Source organism: Camelus bactrianus, chromosome X (assembly GCF_048773025.1).
Source record: "Camelus bactrianus isolate YW-2024 breed Bactrian camel chromosome X, ASM4877302v1, whole genome shotgun sequence".
NCBI classification, from domain to species: Eukaryota; Metazoa; Chordata; class Mammalia; order Artiodactyla; family Camelidae; genus Camelus; species Camelus bactrianus.
Window position 1 is genome coordinate 65,155,639 of NC_133575.1, and position 18,993 is coordinate 65,174,631.

Sequence of the window (18,993 nt, forward strand, 5' to 3'; positions counted from 1 at the left end):
GATAATAAGAAGCACTGGTTGGAAGAGTGGATGACAGGAGGAGAGGAAAAAACAAGTTATCTCTCTCCTTCCTGTTTTTGGAGGTTTCCATGACAGTGGCTACAGCTCCTTCATGGGACTAGCTCTGTAATACCACCTTCTCCACTTTTCCCTCCAGCACTAGCTGTGGTGGCAGCTTCCTGCCATTGCTAGTCTCTGGGTTGCCTCACCATGTCCTGTCTGCCTCTCAGCTCTTTAATCCTTTGTAAGTAGTTCTTCATATTAAGTTCCCTTCTTTAAACTATCTCAAGTTTTCTCAACTTTGGTACTACTGACATTTTGGGTTCATGGGGGCTGCCCTGTGTATTTCAGGATGTTTAGAAGCATCCCTGGCTTCTATCCATGAGTGCTAGTAGCACCTTCCCAGTTGTGAAAAAACCAAAAAAGGTTTCCAGACTTTGTCAGATGTCTGTGGTGGGAAAATTACCTCCTTTTAAGAATCACTGAATTATAGCTTAGTTTCTTATTTCCAGATTAGGATGTGACTGAAACAATTACCCTACCAACATAGATGAAGCTCTGCTATAGAAGATACAAAATTTTTAAGGGTAGTCCTCTTCTGAAAGAGCTTATGCTATGTATATGAAGAACTAAAGCACATTTCTATGAAATAATTAATATGATACCAATATATGGTAGAATACATTCTGGATTGATGTTATTGGAATCCCAGAGATGTCAATAAAGTATCTTTATTTTTCCTCAAGAAAATTCCTACAGAAGAAACAGATTATGTCACAGTCTTGTATTCTTAGTACCAAGAATAGTGATTGGCATGTAGTAAGTACTCAATACATATCTGCAGAATAAATTAATTAATCTGGCTTAATTGAGAAACTGCTATTCTTTTCTCTCAGAGTTACAATCTGTTTGTGTTTGCTAAGTTTGAGGCCAAAAAATAATGTACTTTGACCCCAAAACACTTGAAACAGAGATAACTAGAGTACCCTACATAGTATTTTATAATTAGATTTCAATGTAGTTAAAGACCTGCTTTCTTTCACATGATTTTAAAGACTAACACGGGTTATTTTTATTGATTTGATGATAATAAGAAATACTTTTTGTATAACGGTTGGGCTCCTTTAACTAGCATTTTGAGGTTACTTCCAAGTGCCTGAGTATAGTGATGATGTATGTTGTTTTTTTACTTTGATTAGCTTATAGGTCATGTGTCTCAGTATAGAATTTGTATAAAGATCCAGTTAGTTTTGTTTTTGAATGGTGAGTTCAAAGAGTATAGGAGGTTGCTTATAAATGTGTTTTGTTTATTTTATTCCTTTGTCAATATCTAGGGTAACAAAAAGATGCTTTGAGTCAGTCCTTGAGGGGATCTCAGTGGCTCTAAATAACACTGTATTTAAAAAGTCCCTAAATAAGAGAGGAATTCTGATGTTTCTTGGGATGTGGTTCAAATTTAGGGTCATCAATGGCTTGAGAGGCCTTAAACTTTATACTTCTAGATCTTCCAGGTGCCAGGAATTATACGTGCTAGAAAAGAACCCTGTAATAGCTGATCTTTTGGTGATGCAATCTCTAGAGAAGTCAGCAAATTATGGGTACTTTTTACCTCTAATAAATCAGCCAAAATGCCAAGTTTCTCTCTGTGTGTTCTAAATCAAACAAACTAAGGGCAGATATAGACAATGGCTGTGCTTTCTAAGTAGGTTGGCTATTGATTATATGTCATAGTCAAATTTAGATAATTATATTTGTTACTTTTGGAGCATGTGTGGTGACTTAGAGGATGACTATGGGCAGCCCAATCAAATTTAGTCATGTGAGGTTTTATTGGATCCCTGGATTGAAACATTTTGTGTATTGTTTGCTCTTCCAGTCATATTTTATGAAAATCCCATACCCTTCCACCAAACACAGCACAGATTTACTGTTTTTATGGCCATGGGCATATGTAGTTACTATCTGGCCCACTGTAGGTTCTGAGAACATTTCTACCTTAATAAATAATGGAAGAGAAATAACGGAGAACTGGAACAACAGCCTCGTATCAAAAATAAGCAATGTCTTACTGGCAAATAGTTAGCCGATTTGGGCTGTGGAGAAAGCCACTTGCCCTGAAGCAGATTTAAGTACTGTGTGGTATGAAAGAACAGCATATCTTCTAACTCACATTAATTGGGATCCAATATGCCTTGCCTCTTTATTACTCTGTCCAGAATTCTAGTATTATGGAAGTTAGTTAGCTTATCTGCCCTCAAAGATACTGACCAGTCAGATCATTCTGCATAAATGTTCCCTTTTCTTTCCTTTGTTGGTTGAATATTTCTAATTTTTCTTATCTTCTTTTTATCAAGGACTATGATGCCTTCTTTGAAGCCAGAGAAAATAATGCAGTGTATGCCTTTTTAGGCTTGACAGCCCCACCTGGTTCAAAGGTATGATTCTTTTTTTCCCTTCTTTATAGGCCGTTTTATTGCTGCTAGGTTTTTTAATCAGTAAGATTTCCACCTTTATTAAGTACTCAGATTAAGCCAGAGTCAGTGCAACATAGCTAAAGGGAAATATCCCTGCTCTGCATGCACTTAACCCTTAGTAGGGCAGTCAGATGTGCATAATCAAATGCATAAAACCCCTAGTAGGGCAGTCAGATGTGCATAATCAAATACATAAAGTATGTGAATGGGAGGTAGGTGGAATGACTTCCCTATCAAGCTCCCCAAGGCAGTAAACTTCTCATTGACCCATTCTCAAATAAATGGTTAGCAATTTTAAAGACTCTACCATTCCAGCTGTCATACACAGTTCTACATGGATAGAAAGCATCTTAGTTCATAGTAATCTTCCTGGCAGTATCTATTATCTTTGTGTGAGAGCAAATGCTAGAGTCACTCACTCAAATTAACTAACAACATCTGAATGTCAAAACTGGTCACTAAATTGCTGACTGAATTTGGAGCTTTTCCCCTGTCAATAACAAATTAATTTTCCAAGTGGCGGTGTTCCCAGGGGAGACCATATAAAGAAAAAAAAATCAAAAATTAGATTGCCTATTTTATGAAATGTCTCAAAGCGATGAACTTCAAATATGCCTTTGCCTCTTACTTTATTACTTTTACCCACAGTCTGGTTTAATCAAAATGTATGTCCCCTGCTCTGTTATTTTACATTTTGCTCTTAGAAGCTAATTTTATGTTAAACAGATTCTTCAAACTCCAGCTCCTCCTACAATTTTGAGAGTCTGTGTTTTCACTAGAGACCATTTACAGGCATTGTTGTTTGAGTCACTGTGAAATTCTGTTTTCTTGCCAAACTTTCTTTTCCCATGGATAAAATGTCTTATTTTAGGTTTTCTGTAACTCAAGTTGTAGGAAATGTTAGGTAAGGCATTTTTCTTTAAAGAAGTTAGTAAAATCTGAGTTAAGTAATTAATTTCAGTGCATATTAGAGGAAGTATAAAAGGAAAGATAGTCTGTTTTCTATGACTGATGACTCTCTCTTTCAATGAAAAGTAGGAGTCATTCATTCATTTATTCATTTAATAAATATTTACTGAGTGTCAAACATTGACTTGATATTGATTGTAGGGCAAATACAGAGAATACAACATAGTCTGTACCTTCAAAGTGTTTATAACCTAGTGAGGGACATGCAGACAAATAAATTCTGTATGGCTGGTGTGAATAAATTGTTGTAGGCATCCAGAGGAAATAATCATAAATTACTACTAAAGGGTTTGTGGAAAGTTTCATAGAGGAAGTAGCATTTGAGCTGTTAGGGATTCTGAAATATTGAAGTAAAACTAAGCATGTTTCACAGAGGCAGCAACAAGAACCAGTGCCTTGGGATGTAGCTACACCTGATGATATGTTCAGGGAGCAGAGTGTAATATAGCATGAATCCAGTATAGGACATATTAAATAAAGGGGGATTCATTAAGAGGTGAGATTGGCTAGGCAGGTTGGAACCAGATTATGAATGCTGTGCTGGATAACTTCAGCTTTATCTTCTAGACATCTAAAAGCCATTATAGGAAATGGAGGAAGACAGTAATGTGATTATTTCTGTATTTTAAGATGTGATTTGATCTATGTCTTAAGAAAATACACTTGGCAGTGGTAATGATTGTGAAACATTGGAGAAATGATATGTTAGAGATGGGTTGACCTGTGAGTGGATACCTTCGGAGTCCAGAAAAGTGATGGAGAAGCCCTAAAGTGATATAGCAGCCATAGAAGAAGATGGAGTTAGGAGACACAGAAACATCACTCGTGATAAGATTTAGCAACTTATAAAATACTTGGGTATGTAAAGAACTGGGAAGGATTGAAGCTATCTCTGAGGCTTCTAACCTGAGTGATTGGAAAATGAAGCAAAAATCATGAAGGAAACAGAAAAATGAATGATCCAAGAGAGGAGTTAGTCTTGTAAAGGAGAGGGCATGCAATTTTCTTCTGAGACTGGAGGGAATGAGGAAAGGATAAAAATAGAAAGAAATTTTAATGTGTGTGGAGGTTATGGGAAAGTTCACATTGAAAACATCTTATCTTTATTATGAAGTAAGAAGAAAGATCATCTGCTAGGAGTGATGGGAAATTTGAGGAGAATTGAAAGGATTCACTTGTTGAAAATAAGCTAAGGTGTAGGCTAAAATCATGAATGGAAGGATGGCTGAGCAAAATGAGAGGCCCAGCTAAAGTTAGAGTTGATGAACTCATAGTGGAGCCAGTCAGCTTGTTTGTTCAATCCTAAGATGAGGAATAGAGTAAAGGAAAAGTAGATGTTATCAAGACTTGAACTAGGGGAAAATGGTAGATTGGGATAACAAGAAGAGGTCTGGAATTGACTGGAGTTAAAGAGTGGTTGGGTGATAGGGAGATTTTGAATATTAATATTTAATAGGTTTTTCCAAGATTAAAAGTGATAAATTCAATATCAGAAGGATGATTTTTCTATCTTTCAGCTCAGCTTTCAGAGTCCCCCCCCCTCTTTAATTTAACAGAACAATAAGCCTTCCAGAAAGAACTGGCTGAACAGGAAGTATACAAAACAAGAAATACTACTAATTAACCTGCATTGGGAAAGTACACCGGTAATAACATAGAAATGTGACAAAATGAGATACCATTTTTATCTATAAAGTTAGCAAATATAAAACAGAGTGACAATGCTCAGTGTTGAAAAGAGTGCTTTGAAACATATATATTATTGGTGACAGTATAAATTGGTATTGCCTTTTGAAAACCAGAATGCCAAATAAGTATCAAGGACCTCAAAAATATTTATAGTTCTTTATCCAGTAATTTCATTGGGTATTGAAGCCTAATAAAATAATTCTATACATGGAAAAGTCTTTATGGATAAAAACAAATCAAATGTTATTTATAAGCTTAAAAAATTTGGAAACAAGTTAAATGTCCAAAAACAGAGTCAGCAAAAATGGTTTATGCACTGAATGAACTCATGCTCTCATTAAAAAATGATAGTTTGTAAAAAGATACACTATAATGAGCTGCAAAACTATTTTTACTGTATAATTAACATTGTAATTACATTTAAGATCTGTGTATAGGATAAAAAGAGACTGAAAGGAACTGTAATAGCTAATATGCATGTTTTTCTCCCTTTCTTTATTTTCCAAATAATTAGCATACATTCTCTTTACATTTAAAAATTATTAAAAACCACTGCACTGGAAAGCTTGATATTTAAAAGTACCCATTGCCAAATATTTCCACAAAGCAAGGAATTCTTATCTGGAAGACAAGTAATTTTTATATTTTTTTGTATATTGGATGCATTTAAACATGGTATATAAATATTTACTATGTATTCTTTTATTAATACAAAAGATTAGTTCTTAGCACTAGCATTTCTTACATTGCAGTGTAGTTGGTAGTTTTGATATGAAATCAAATAGCATATATTTTTACTAAAAAATAATAATCCAGTGATGTTCATGTTGAGGGGAAAACCAACATGCTCCTGAAGAACCATGCTCACTAATATGTTGAGGGAATAGAAGATACTGGTTAAAAAATGTTCTCCTTACCTTTGGTTGAACTACCTTCCTCTAGGGAGGAGCCATGGAAATCTGCCCCTAGTGTGAAATTTGAAGGATTTCTATTTCCACTAAGCCCATCCTATTCTACTGCATCTCCAAGAGAAGTGTATGTAATAACACTTAGCTGTGGTGTTGGTCTTAGTTACTAGGCCAAAAGTGGAATGGAGAAAAGCAAGAAAGAAGGATGGATACCTGCAGTGGGCTAAAACATTGAGCTAGACACTTCACATATATCTCATTTTATCTTTACACCATCCTTATGAGCTTTGGTGTCCTCAGTGCCATTTTACAGAGAAGGAAACTGATGCTCAGATAATTTACATTATTTGTTCAAGGCTACACAATAATTTAGTAGCAGATATGGAATTTGAACCCAGAATTATCTGACTCAAAATTAGTACATTTATAGAATGATGTTTATAGTAGGAGTGGAGGGGGAGAACACCTCATATGCCGGTTTCTAAAGCTTTCTGGTTGATTAAATAATGTGATTCTACATATACTGGCTGCTTATTTTTAGGTAATAATAAAGCTTTTAGCACAATTTACATATTTGATGAATAAAACAATTAGAAAAGTAAATAATTTAAATATAATATATTCTAAAGAAAGATTACAAATAATTTTTGAATTGCCTTTTGTTCTGGATTTTTGTACTAGTGATTTCTTCCATTAAAAAGGATAACTGAGAGCCAAGGAATTTATGATAAATTACAGCAAAGATTGATAAGATGTGACTTAGGGAACTAGACTGTCTCCAAAATACTAGTTACTCAGAGTCATTAGGAGCTCATAAGAAGGACTTCACATTAGGACATACTCACATTTTTATCTCACTGCTTCCCCAACTATATGTGCTGGGCCATTGAGGGGCCTTGGTATAAAATTTATTTTGTTGTGTGAGAAAAATTTTGGAAGCTTGTTCTATAAAATGAAACAAAATGCATAGTGTGGGTCTAAGATGTATTCATTTTGACAGCCAAACACTATGCTAGAAGTTTCAGAAGAGCTTAAGGACATTTTTTTTTGACTGGAGATTTTGGAAGGTGAATCAGTAGTGTATGACATCTGTGTGTTCAAGATGTATTAAGAATGAATTACAGTGTTCTCTAGTTTCCTTATTTCTATCATTTCTACCTCTTTTTTGGCAAAAATGTAGCATCTTTTTTTTATTTGTTTGCTTTTCCCCCTTCTTTTGAGGTTATATCAGAGGCTTATTTTGGAATATGCAGCTGCTGTTACTCATGAGACTGTCAAAGTATTCAATTAGTGACAGGTGTTTAGAGTGATATTGTCTAGCATACATGATTTCTACAACTTAAGTCTGAAGTTTCTTCCACCAAAGTCACTCTTGCCACCCATCTTTAATTCCATAAACTTTTGTTTAATTTATTTTGTACCAAGTACTAAGTTAGGTGCCAGAACATACCCATAAGTCAGAGTTCCTATGCTAGAAGTACTCACTGTCCAAAGGAAAAGAAAGATGACCTTACCTCTTTGTGCCTACTGAAATGAAATTTAAAAGTAACAACATTTTGACAAACAACACATTTTAAAAGTAACTTAAACCTTAATTAAACAAAACCCCAACTGACTGTAAACTGTGGGTGACAATGTTTTTGAACACTCAATTTTTGTGAAAAATCACACAAAAAGGACATCATCTACGTTTAAATTAAATGTCAACTATAATTGTAAATCATTTGCTTTTATGGAATTATTTCAAACAATTAGTAATGACTAGACAGTTCTCTATGACATCTGTTTCTAGCCGAAGTTTCTATTTTATAGCTTTTCTATTCAGAATTTGTAAGCAGTCTTTTCTGGGGGCCATTTTTCTGATTTTAAATAGTCTTAGTAATTTGAGATACTATATAGTCTAACCAAAATACACATGGATGTCTGATTTGTGATATTTAAATCTATTTTGTTTGTTTTTCATTTCAGGAAGCAGAAGCTCAGGCAAAGCAGCAAGGATGAACCTTAAACATTCTGCCTTAAGCATCTTGAAAAAGGAGTCTCCTTTGCTTTTATACACTAGCAAAATTATCTTGGCTTCAACAGAAATAGGCTTAATGTTGAAATAATAGATTAGTTGTTGTTTTCAAATGCAAACAATCAAAATGAATACATAATTAAAATGTGAACATTATGATGAGCTTTGGAGATGAACATACAATTTTAAGTAGATGTCATGGAATAGTATTGTTGTCTGCCAAGGCATTTTATGTATTTCAATGATTTTAAAAAGCAAACACTTGTTCCCTTTTTTGGTATTATTTACTGCAGCTTAAGTATATCCATAGTTCTCCACTGAGAAATTTTAAAAGGAGAGAGAAAGAAAGAATCTCTTATTCCCAGATTGCCTCATTTACTTTAGTAAACAAAAATATGTACCTTTTTGATGTGACATTATTATGATTAAAAAGTAGCTGCAGGTAATGTTTATGATATGTCAGACAATTTCCTATGGTAATTATAACATTGCCATTCTTCTGTAGTTGAAACTTCTATGTACTGAACCACAGGTTTTCTAGAATTATAAACGTAGCCTTTCATTGCATATTTCAGTGATCAGGAAATGATCTGATCTGATCCAGTCAACACTGGTGAACTCCCACAAAAAAAAAAAGATGTATTCAGTTGACAAGTTTCTTGCTTAAGTACACAGCTATGATGCAATCATATTACTAAGTTGCTTGCCCCAGTGAAATATGCATATGTATGTTATGGAAGTGGGATGGCAAATAAGTTTAAAATGGCCTCTTTTGCAATGAACTCAGATTTTTAATTAACTATTTTTAAATACACTGGAACTCATTTTTTCCCTTTCAAAACAACTTGTGATCACAAATGCCACTATCTCTCAGACATTTGACCTTTTTGTTTCAGCTTAGGCATATACTGTATGAGTACATTAATCTAAGCAGAGAGAATAATTTCTATGCCTCCATTCCACTGAATAGAATTAGTATCAGATAAAAGGATCAATTTAAAAAATGTTAATTTTGAAAACTTACAAGAAGACTAGAAACATTATGACCTAAATCATCCAGGAGACATATATATTGTACTTAAGTTCCACATTATTTTATTGCTAAAAGCAAACACCTTTAAATTACTTTATCATATCATCTGATGCAAGTCTGCGCTCTTGGCCAAAATCAGTATACAATGAAGACATGGCTTTGTTTATGGAGATTCAAACTTGATGCAATGCTTTAAAATAAACTTACTACTTTGAGAAACATAATTTATATGTTTATGGAGTTTCTAAATAGTGTAATAATAACTTTAGATTAATAATATAGTTTTTAGAGGGTGGGGAAGGAGAAAAGTGAAAATAACAAAAAGAAAACAATTTGAATGAAATTTCTAAATTTCCTCCTTAGAGCTCTGAATTTTGCATACACACTGGAGTCAAACAAATAATTATTCCATTGTTTTGTGTACAAAAATATGCTGTGGAGAACTCTGGAGTAAGCAAGGTGTTTTGTAATAGATTCTGGAAAATGCTAAAAAAAATTTCATCAATATTTTCTCCTGTGCTTTATTAAATGCTGATGATCCTACTTGTAGTATTTTATGTAGGCATTTTTACTTTTATTTTAGTATCAAATAAGTTAACACTGTCAAAAAACAGACATTCTTTAAAAATAGATGGCATTTCTAGATGTTTATATCTACTTAACTACAATGTACAATGTAACAAATATATATATATATATTTAAAGTAAAAGGTTGTATTAAGTCTTTCCAAATTGATTTTTTTTTTGGTCAGCTGAGCACTAGATGTCTGGTAGACCTAAGAAAAGCAAGTGAAATTCTGAATATTAGGGAAATGCCTTCAAGGCCATGCTGGGGCCCCTTTTATGAAAGACCAAAAATTGTCCCACTATTCTATAAACCCACAAAACACCAAGAGATAGTAAGAAGCTGGAATAACTAACCTAGAGAAAGTAATACACAAACCTGAAAGCAAAGCAGAGAGAAGGTGGGTTTTGGTTCTCTGTGGTATTCCATGAGCAACAGAGCCCCTTGCTTTCCTAGATTGCTCTTGATTCAACTTTCTGATGTTGGGAGTGTGTACCACTCATTTTCTGAGATACTCATTTCCAAAAGTTTTCACCTCCACTGATGTGCTGGTCTGCTCTGTTACCTCCAAATTCTGACCAGCACCCTAAGCCAGGCTAGAGGCATGGTTCCCCAGTATAAAAACTCTCTTCATTTCCAGATACAAGGAACAAGAAATTTTAGAAACAGTTTCATCATCATCATCAATATTATTATTATTATTATTATTATTATTATTATTATTATTATTATTATTATTATTTAGGGTACAATATGTAACTGTCTACTTTTATGTATGAAATTAAACCTATATAAACACATATGTGTATATAAATATTCACACATCACCATCTACTATGACTCTTGGGGTAGGGTTAGGGAGTTACACAGGATTGCAAAATTCTCTTTTCTCTACTAATAGGTTTTCCAGAAATGCATATAAGGGAAGAGGGCTTAGGAAGCAGTGAGATTTCCTAACTTCCTCCCGACAGGCAGGAAACCCAGGGTTGAGTGGAATTTCTTGTACAATGTGGCTACTCTAGCTTGTGTGGGAAATGCTTGCACTTCCTAGTGACCCATTCATGCATCCCAATTTCGGAACCTAATGGTGATCAGGCAAAGTGTGTCTGGGGACAGGGAGCAGGCACCTGCTACTTATTACTCTGCTAGACAGCCTTTTAAGTTAAGATCATCTTTTGCATAAGATGACAGACCACTAAATATTTCTCCCATCCCATCTCTGTCACCAGTACTGGAAGAAGAGTTTTTCAGTTTCTTTCTTACTATATCCATAGCCTTTATGTTTCATTTTTGTTTAACCATTATATGAAATATGAAGGGGATTCCTCTGGACAAAAAAATCTAAAAAACCTGAAATTGAGGGATCTTGTATCCAAGGGGATAATTTTATTACCGTAAGGGAGAGAACTGAACAAATATAGAGGGGTTATATATGCATATTAACCTTATTTACCATTTTGCTTCTATTTATTCCTTCCTGTGCAATTAAGTTACCATCTGGTGTCATTTCTTATTCCAATATAGTTGTATGCCCTGAGGATGACTTTCAGAAGCTTTCAAAATAATTTTCTTCACTCAAATTGCTATTTTGATGGGGGAAGTTTTGCCATGCTCCTTACTCCACCATTAGAAAAGCATAGCATGATTGTCTTTCATAATAAAATATATCTTCCTCCACAAATTAAAAAAAATAACATTATTTTTCTTTGGCCCTAACCTGCTTGCAATGTACATGGAAATACAGTATGACTTCAGTCCTTCCAACCTATCATACTGTGGGATTATGAGAAAAATAGGTTTCCTGCAAGTTTTATCAAAATGACACAGCCTTCAAAGCAGATGATCTTCCTAGGTTTATTATTAAAATATCTATACTGTAGGAATAGAGAAAAGGCCTCAATTTCAGAAATTGGTCAAATCGTTTGACTTACTGTGATTCTTGAAGACCTAGAGTTACCAGTTTATATTGCTACTGGGTAATTAATTTTCATTACTACTGGATTAATATAGGGGAAGAGGCAGAGAGACAGTAGTGGTACCTGTTTTACAACTTTATTTCCATTTCCCCACCTTTATGTAAAGCAAAAGTGGCCCCAGAGCATGTAGAGCACCTTTTCCTTCTTCATTTCTTTTTCTTCACATGAATCCTAATTATTTGGATTGTTACTGGGCATGGTGAAGGCAATGCACTTACTCTGGGCACTCTACTACATCATCTGCCTACATAACTTTACTTAATCTTCACAACAGCCATAATACATAGGTGTAATGCTTAAATTTGTGTGTCAGTTTGGCTAGGTTATAATGCCCAGATATTTGGTCAAACACCAGTCCAGATATTGCTGTGAAAGTATCTTTGAGATGTGATTAACATTTAAGTCAATAGACTTTGAGTAAGTCAGATTATCCTCTGTAATGTGGGTAAATCTTACCCAATCAGTTTAAGGTCTTAATAGAAAAAGATCTAGGCCCCCTGAGAAAGAAGGAATTGTGCCTCCCCACTGCCTTTATGACTCATGACTGCAACATCAACTATTGCTGGAATTTCCAGCCTGCTGGCCTGCTTTGCAAATTTCAAACTTTCAGACTTACCAGCACCCCACCCCCAAATCACACAAATCAGTTCCTTAAAATGTATGCATGTGAGACAGGAGGTAAGGGGGCAAGGCATAACCATTAAAAGAATGGCACAGCAATTAAGGATAAGACATAACCTGGTTAGAACCAACTAAGCCCAAGATGGTAGAAGATTCAACTTCCAGTAGATCTTGAGCCTCATTATACACTCATTTTAATACATTAGCATGCTAAATGACACATGCACAGGGGCCATGATAGTTTCAATGCTGGCCATAAAAGGCCAAAAAGTGGATGTTGGCCCAATTCCTGGAAATCCCTGCCCATTCCCCAAAATAACTGGAGTAATCCTCCCACTTTTTAGCGTATGAAATTACTGAGCCCATAAAAATGAAACACTTATTTTCTGAGAGGATCTCATGCCCTGGGGCCACTCTCCCTTCTGAGATATACCCACATTCTTCCTATAGAATGTATATCTCCTAGGGCAGCTCTCACTTTCTGAGATGACACCATGCCCTGAGGCCACCCCTCTTGCCTTCTGAGATGGCCGCACTCTGTCTGTGGAGTGTGTATCTCTCTGAATAAATCTATTTTCACTCTACTTTGGATCACTCTTGAATTCTTTCCTGCGTGAGGCCAAGGACCCTCATTTGGTGAGGTGCATCCCAGGAACTCTCTCAAGACTTGGGACGTGACAATCTTCTCTTGCCACATTTTATTGCAACACATATATGTGTGTGTGTGTGTGTGTGTGTGTGTGTGTGTGTGTGTGTATTCCTATTGTTTCTCTGGAGCACTCTAAATTATACAATAGGTATTACTGTCTCCATAGTTTTGATGGAAAAACTGAAGTTATGTAACTTGCCTGGGTCACATAGCTGGGAAATGGCAGTTACCTAAGTCCTAGTAACTCTACAGTCTGTGTTTTTTTTTTCCCCTCTCATTTCATCACCCTGAAAGTTAGCATGAAAGGAAACCTCCTTTTCTGCCCCTCTCTACTTCTAGGCTCCGTATATAAAATAAATATATTTCTGAAAAATTGACTATAAAGTCAAATTCTGAGGTTTGAGCACTTTAAAAAATTTTACTTATATTTAAAAATTAGATCTTGGTCCTACTGAATGTTGCTGTTACTATGACAGCAGAAAGTCTGCACTGTGAAATGGAATTTTGAGGCAAATATAGGCAAGAAATTTAGAAAATAAAGAAGAGGAAGTACATATTTTACTTCGATTATTTAGATTGTCCAACTTAAATCTGGCTCTTCACTCACAACGTGTTTTGATGCTTGTGCTGACTTTATCAGCTCAGTAAGGGGAAAAAGTCAAATGAGGTATTGGATTGACAGCTTCTGGCCTGGCTTCAGTTGGTTAAGTCAGTCAAAACAATCAAACAGGTTTGTTCATATAGATGGAGCTTTGGAGAAATTATGGATAATTCCATTTCTTTTCACTTTCCTTCACAATAAATAGAGGAAATATATGCAAATCATATTTCATTTTTAACTATTTCTAAGTATTAGTAAAATATTAAGTGAAAGGGTCAAGGAATACTGTGTATATGAAATTTATAATAACTAGCTTGAAGTGGAAGTGGAAGAAAACACAAATTAAGCACCTGGTTTAGTGAGTGACACCTCAGCAAGTAGTACATAGGTTTACATAGCTGATGGCAAATAGCCTTTCCAATTCCATTCTACATTTGTTGTTTCCTAAAATGTATTTGATATGCTCTGAGGAAAAAAAAAGGAAAAAGGCATTCTTGATCATCAAAGAACTTTGTCTTAAAAATCTTATTCTCTATATTTTATAATGTCTAAATTTTAAAGTGCTACTGTGAGTAGCAATTGTAATTAATCATTCATTCAACCCATATTTTTAATCACATACTACATAGCAGAAAAATTTTAGTGATGAGAATACTACCACGAACAAGGCATTATCTCTACTTTTAAGAAACTAATAGTTTAGTGTGCTAAAATGTACAAATTACTACACATTTCTAATACAGAAATATAAGTAAATGGTGCTAAGAGAGGACTTAGGAGAGATACCTCATTATGTGTTGGCGGATGTAGGAGGTGAACAGGCATGCTTTCCTATAGGAAGTGAGTTATAAACTAAGACATATAGGCTATGTAGGAGTTAGCTAGGTAAAGAAGCAAGGGGAGTGCGGCAGCATGGCCCTAGGCCTGGTTGGAGGAGACCTTATGGAGCACTAAAGAAAGTACAAGTACTTCAGTATGGCTAAGGTAGAGATTGTGCATGGTCAGCACACTATTATTAATGCAGGGGTGCCTGTGATCAGTTAAAAAGCTAGATAAGTAGACAAGACTTTAATGTATTTACATTTTTCTTTGAAATGTTCCTTACTGCCATTACTTGGCAGTCTTCTTTTGTAATGAGTGTCCTTTTTGGTTTTTTTACTTTTAAAATTAATTGATAGACTACTTTTTAGAGCAGTTTTAAGTTTAAAGAAAAATTAAGCAGAAAGCAGAGGGTTCCCATATACTCCTCTCCGTTTCCTAGTTTCCAGTATTATTAACATCTTGAATTAGTAGCATATATTTGTTATGATTGATGAGCTAATATTAATAAGTTATTATTAACTAAAGTTTATAGTTTACATTAGGTTTCACTCTTTGTGTTTTGCCGTTTTGTTGATTTTGACAAATGCATAATGTCACGTATCCATCATTGTAGAATCATAATGTTACATTACATTACAGTAACATAATAGTTTCACTACCCTAAAAGTCCCCTGTATTCCACCTATTCATCACTTCCTCCCTGCTCCATTCACGTCATTTGATTGTCAGTCTGCTCAGAAATTTATTGCATTTTATCATTTATTCCTGTGCTTTACATTTTACTTGATGGGCTTTTTACTTGTTATTTTTTTTATATTACATTGTTTAGGATTGGAAAAGATTTCAAGAGATCATCTAGCCTGGGGATGTCAAATAAATTGCCCCAAATCTTTCCCTACCCATTCCCTTGTTCATGGAAGATATTGTTAAAGAATAACAGTTCTCTTTCCTATTGAGCCTTGGAATCCTTCTAGACACATTACTTTAGAAAGGCAGTAACTATAACCAGATTTAGCACAAGAGTTAGAAATTATTTGCTACTTTAGTCTAGACCAACCTCATTTCACCAAAAAGGAAACTAAAATCCAGAAAAATCAATTGATTTACCCTAAGACAGAAACCTGCTGACTTACAAAACAAGAATATGTCAAGAGTCTGGGGCTTCTTACTCAATTCAGTGATGTTTCTACTATGCCTATTTTAGGGTTACCTTGAAAGATAAGCTAGTGAAGTAACAAAAAATCATTATAAAGTGCACATGTGAAGTTTTTTTTTCAAAAACATGTATTTCCGTTTCCAATATTGATCACTTCTGGCTAAGAAGTAATCACTACTTAGTGCTTTTTACTTTTTTTTTTATTGAGGTATAGTCATTTTACAATGTTGTGTCAAACTTAGTGCTTTTAAATTTGATGGGTGCGACTCTTTCTTCAAGGAAAATATGATGTAAGTGCCTGGTATAGAAGATGTGTAAGTGGTTTTTCTGATTGAAATTGATGTGTGTGTCTGTGTGTATTTGGAGGACTGTGAGTCTGGCTGGCTCTATTCTCTCCTCTGCTCCCTGCCAAACATTAAAAATCCTAGAGATCCCATAAAGTTCTACCAAGAATTATTTGAGAGCCATTGCATTTGAGGAACAAGTGTTTCTGCTGAAGGAATTATTAATTTTATATATTCATACTTTAAAACATATTTTCACATCCTACATATCATATACCTTTCTGTAACACAAAAGCTCATAGACTAATGTATCAATTATCTGACCCCAAATTATGCCAGTAAACTAAATATATAGAACAGATTATTAGTAACATCTTTATCATGTGCTGGATTTAATAAATAGACATCATATTGGCTAATTAAATCAGGTGAATGGAAACTATCTCTGTATAAGTAGGGTAAAATTATTGAAATATACCTTGGTTACTTATGCTATGTTATATGCAGTGGTTCTACTTTTTTAAACTAACCTAAAATATGTTCTAATCTCAATATTACATCTCTGTCATGGATGGGACTCAGAACAATCCAAATGTTCTTAAGCCAGTCACACACACTTGCACACACACACATACAGTCTGAAAGAATGTATATTTTAAAAAAAGAATATAAAAGAGCCTTACCTTTCGGTTTGGGTTATTTGTTTCAACCTAATAGAATAATGGCTTTCAAACTTAGTTGTTTATTATATCCAGTGAAAAACACATCCTAAATCATGATGCTAAACAGATGAATACACATCTATATGTGTATGCATCTCTATCTACACCTATCTTTCTATATACATATTTATATACATGTAATCAATTTCTCCACATAGGTTTATAGTTGGAAAATAAATATTAAAAAATAGTATTTTTTCCTTTCCTCATTTTTTCTAATGGAGGTAGGAAGAGACTACCAATCCCATTATATTCCTGAGCTTAACAAAAATGTTCTAAGGCATCAAATACATGGTCACCCAAAACTTTTCTTTTTATAATTATTTGATTAAGAATTCCAATGGTGATATTTTACATTTCTGTATTGACATGTAATGCCTTGGACTATCAATGCCCTCTTTACCATTAGAAATAGAGTCATTAATGCCTTTAAATCTAATAAGATTAAAGAAACAATTCAAGAAATTCCAGAACTAAAGCAGGAGAGAACTCACCCTTAAGATTCTGTTCCTATTGAACCATTCTACGTGCCAAAATTCCTATCAGTCAGAGTTCTTCAGGGGACAGAACAGAAAAACAAATAGGAGATACATATATGTATACACACACACATACATCCTATATATGTAGGATATATATATATACACACACATACATACACATCCTATATATATATATATATATGAATTATTTTATATGTGAATTATAACTATATATAAATTATTTTAAGGAAATTCACACAATAATGGTGACTGGAAAGTCTGAAATTTGTAGACCAGGCAAAAAATTAAAACAAGCAATTTTCCAATGAAGACATACAAATGGCCAATAGGCTCATGAACAAATGCTCAATATCACTAATTATCAGAGAAATGCAAATCAAAACTACAATGAGGTATCACCTCACACCAGTCAGAATGGCCATCATTCAAAAGTCCACAAATGACAAATGCTGGAGAGGCTGTGGAGAAAAGGCAACCCTCTTACACTGCTGGTGGGAATGCAGTTTGGTGCAGCCACTGTGGAAAACAGTATGGAGATTCCTCAAAAAACTAAAGATAGACTTACTGTATGATCCAGCAATCCCACTCCTGGGCATATATCCAGAGGGAACTCTAATTTGAAAAAATACATGCACCTCAATGTTCATAGCGGCACAATTTACAATAGTCAAGACATGGAAACAACTGAAATGTCCATCAACAGATGACTGGATAAAGAATATGTGGTATATTTACACAATGGAATACTACTCAGCCATAAAAGATGATGAAATAATGCCACTTGCAGCAACATTGATGGACATAGATATTGTCATTCTAAGTGAAGTAACCAGAAAAAGAAAGAAAAAATACCATATAATATCACTCATATGTGGAATCTAAAAAAAAGAAAAGAAAGAAAAAAGAGGGCAGTAATGTACTCATCTACAAAACAGGAACAGACTCACAGACATAGTAAACAATCTTATGGTTACTGGGGGAAAAAGGGTGGGAAGGGATAAATTTGAGAGTTTAAGATTTGCAAATGTTAGCCATTATATATAAAAATAGATAAAATCAAATTTCTTCTATATAGCACACAGAATAACCTTTAATGAAAAAGAATATGAAAATGAATATATGTATGTATATCTATGACTGGGACATTGTGCTGTATACCACAAATTGACACATTGTAACTGACTATACTTCAAAAAAAGATGATTATAAATATACACAGAAAACAATGGCACTTCAAAATATATAAAGCAAATGTTGACCTGTAGGGAGATATTTCTATAAGAGCTAAAGATTTCAATGCTCCACTTTCAAAACAAATATAACATCTATACAGAAGGTCAATAAGGAAATAGGGCACTTGAATAACAATATAACTTAAGCCTAACAGACATATAAAGGACTCCACCTAACAGTAGCATAATGTGGTATCTCTGGAAATCAGACTTGCCCCCTTCCTCAGGATTTGCTGTTCTTGATCATTTAAAGCTACAGTCATCCATTGTTTTAGTGTGTTTTCTAATTTATTTTTGTAAATATTCTATTCCCTTTAATATGTGATCACTGAAGCCTCTGTTCTGTTAGTTTCTGTTTTCTAGTATTATATTTCATTCTTCAGAAATGCTGGTAGCATGCAACCATGTTAATTTCATTGTGTAGCCACTTGCCTTTTCAAAATATCTGCATTACAGAATTTACAAAAGATCCTTGGGACTTGGGAGTGACTCTTGCCCTATTCCACTAGCTTTCTCATTTATAATATTAAGTTATGGGTATCCCTGTATCCATCCCGTGATGGTGTAAAGGAAAACCTCTTCTTCTTTTGACACCACACATGACCCCAGTTATTTTTATTCCCTTTTGTCTTAGTTTTGGGAAATTGCACACGGGGTCTAATATTAATTTCCTGTGACTTCCATTACAAATTATCACAAAAATGGGTGGCTTAAAATAACAAACATTTAATTTCTCACAATCCTGGGGGCAATAGGTTAGAAATCAAGGTGT

At 34.3% G+C, this 18,993-nt stretch overlaps 1 protein-coding gene across 1 annotated transcript in view; it reads left to right on the top strand.

The window, feature by feature from the left end:
• SH3BGRL (SH3 domain binding glutamate rich protein like) overlaps positions 1-9,314 on the top strand; it is a 70,276-nt gene extending 60,962 nt beyond the window's left edge. Inside the window, exons 3-4 of the mRNA XM_010949751.3 lie at positions 2,355-2,435; positions 8,009-9,314. Coding sequence (XP_010948053.1) covers positions 2,355-2,435; positions 8,009-8,041 — 114 coding nt within the window. The 3' untranslated portion in view covers positions 8,042-9,314. The remainder of the gene's footprint in view (positions 1-2,354; positions 2,436-8,008) is intronic.
• Positions 9,315-18,993: the final 9,679 nt, after the last annotated feature.